The sequence below is a fragment of the Engraulis encrasicolus genome, chromosome 24 (assembly GCF_034702125.1).
Source record: "Engraulis encrasicolus isolate BLACKSEA-1 chromosome 24, IST_EnEncr_1.0, whole genome shotgun sequence".
NCBI lineage: Eukaryota > Metazoa > Chordata > Actinopteri > Clupeiformes > Engraulidae > Engraulis > Engraulis encrasicolus.
Window position 1 is genome coordinate 30,415,266 of NC_085880.1, and position 2,500 is coordinate 30,417,765.

The following is a 2,500-nucleotide window of genomic DNA, read 5'->3' on the forward strand; positions in this document are numbered from 1 at the left end:
TCAATTTGAAAATTGTAATTTGAACAAAGTGACTAGATGCATCCAGCGACAATCAAATTTATACACATTTTCAACATGTAGGCAACAACTTGTGCAACAGGGGCTTTGAGGTCAGGGTCACCCCTCAGCTTTACTTCTCATAGCGACTAAGAGGTTGACATGAGCAATCTTTTTGTATGACACAAATGTACTTTCCCTTTTTACACCGCTGATGGGTTGTAATGATTTTTAAAAATAATGATACACAACACAGAATTAATAATCACAGTTCACTTTATTAAAGACCCAAGCTCACCAACCTTCTTATATTACATTACAAAGATGCTAAGGTCCAAATTGACTAAGAGAGACATAGTCAATAGCATACACTAGTTGAAGTGACAGACACTGAGGCAAGCACACCAAGGGGCAATGCGCCAGCAGAGTACAGAGTCAGCACTGAGTCAATAACAAAAGGAGCTGATGGTATTATGGGCCCTGTGGAATCAAAAAATGCCATCTCTGAGTAGTGCATGACTGCATCAATAAATTACTTACCAAAAGCAAAACAATAACGATAATGGATGGACATACAAACATAAAGATATGGGTCTAGTACTTTAGCCTCCGATCACTTGCTACACTATTGGGGAACAATGACTCAGTAAGATCACCTTGTTTGGGGCAGATGCCTAATTGGGGTTGACAATGTGACAGAGTTGGCCCTAGTTTGGGATCAGTAGAAGGTCAGTCTTATACAGGTTTAGCTGATAGTTTTGAAAAGCTGCATCTATGAACCTTGCGCGTCGTTGTCCGATGGGACACCAGTGAGTGAAACCCTCCAAAACCAGACTCGAAGATGATCCCAAGAAGACTGGAAGGAGCCCAACATTACTGGTGGGAGAGGAAAACAAATACAGGTAAGATTCATGTCATTAGTTAGTCTGTGTTTCTTCTGTGGTCTTTGATAGGGGAAAGTTATTTATTCACTGTTTTTTACTTAGTCCTTTCCAGAAAAATAAATAAATAAATGCTCAGGGCTAACAAGAAGAAAAAGTGGGCACATAAGCTTAATTCGTGATATTCCGTTTGATCAGACATAGAACCAGAACACAGGATGTTTAAGCTCGTGCGCAAACAGAAGTATAAATCAGCAGCCAAGTTCAATTCCACATGTGTCCTGTGCATTTTCCACCTTGCACAGGCCATGTGGAGGTGGCTATGGAGTTGCCATCATGGCATCCCCAAGGGACATCGGCCTCAGTTGATGAGGGAGTTCCAGCGCCTCATCTACGCCGACTCGCCAGCCACCTTGGAGAAACTTCACAAGGCCTTCCTCGAGGACCCAGTGGCCAGGGAGCACCCGCAGTTCCAGAAACACCTGGCTGAAGTGTATGGGAGACGGGAGGAGTGGGCCATCTGCCTCCAAGCAGGGCTCCCAACAAGGGGGCACCATACAAATAACTTTTCGGAGGGGGCAATGCGGGTCCTCAAGGACAAGGTCCTACATCGGCTGAAGGCGTATAACCTGACCCAGCTTGTGGACTTTGTCCACACCAGGTTGGAGGCTCATTATGCCCGTCGCCTAACAGATGAGGCCAACAACCGAGGGAGAAGAGAGGGCAGCACAAGCAAAGTTGACTTTGAAGGGATTGTGAAGGTAATCTTGCAAATCTTTCATCTATGATCACATTTCAAAAGTGGTTTTATGAATTGTTTTTGTGAAAAACTCTTCATTTGTGCATTTTGGATACAGGAGGATGACATGAACTTCAGTGTACCCAGCTCAACAGGTGCAGAGAGGTACCATGTGAGCATGGACATCGGCTTCTGCTCTTGTCCAGAGGGCGTGTCTGGGCAGCGGTGTGTAGAAATAATTCTCTGATGACAAACAATATGCTGTACTATGATTTTCCATCCCTGTGTTTCCATTAAAAAGCAACCTTTTGTGGGAGGAGACACAGAGAGACGAAAGACGCCAAGTGAAGCCAATGTTGTCCTGGCCTCTCACTCTCTCTCTTTTCGCGAAAGTCAATTGTAAACCTGGTCTGATTGTTGTGTCTAGTTGTATTAATACGTTTTCTTAACAGGTGCAAGCACCAGGTAGCTGTTGAGAGGGCGTTTGCACTGGAGGAAACCTTTCCTCACACATCCACCACATCCCAGAGGAAGCTTTATCATAAGATAGCCACTGGTGGTAAGATACATTTTTTTTTATAGATGAATTAGCCATTGATGTAACTGCATATATAACAAGGAATTTAAAAAATATTTTTTTTTCACAGGAGCTGAATTTCCTGAGGAGTGGTTCCATTCACTGTCGTTAACCAGCGGAGCACCTCAGCCACACCAGGACAAAGCAGTTGAATGTGAGTTAAGCAATGATAATGGTAATGATAACTGTATCTGTACAGCACATTTCATATAAGACATGCAAATACACAACATTATCTCTCTCTCTCTCTCTCTCTCTCTCTCTCTCTCTCTCTCTCTCTCTGTAGGCAGCGGACCAACTGCTGAC

The 2,500-nt window shown here is 43.7% G+C and overlaps 1 protein-coding gene across 1 annotated transcript in view; it reads left to right on the forward strand.

Annotated features, from left to right (window-relative positions):
- LOC134441070 (uncharacterized) overlaps positions 1-2,500 on the forward strand; it is a 96,348-nt gene that overhangs the window by 84,920 nt on the left and 8,928 nt on the right. The window contains exons 8-12 of the mRNA XM_063191262.1: positions 1,184-1,639; positions 1,736-1,842; positions 2,070-2,176; positions 2,265-2,348; positions 2,481-2,500. The exon at positions 2,481-2,500 is cut by the window's right edge and continues 49 nt beyond it. Coding sequence (XP_063047332.1) covers positions 1,184-1,639; positions 1,736-1,842; positions 2,070-2,176; positions 2,265-2,348; positions 2,481-2,500 — 774 coding nt within the window. The remainder of the gene's footprint in view (positions 1-1,183; positions 1,640-1,735; positions 1,843-2,069; positions 2,177-2,264; positions 2,349-2,480) is intronic.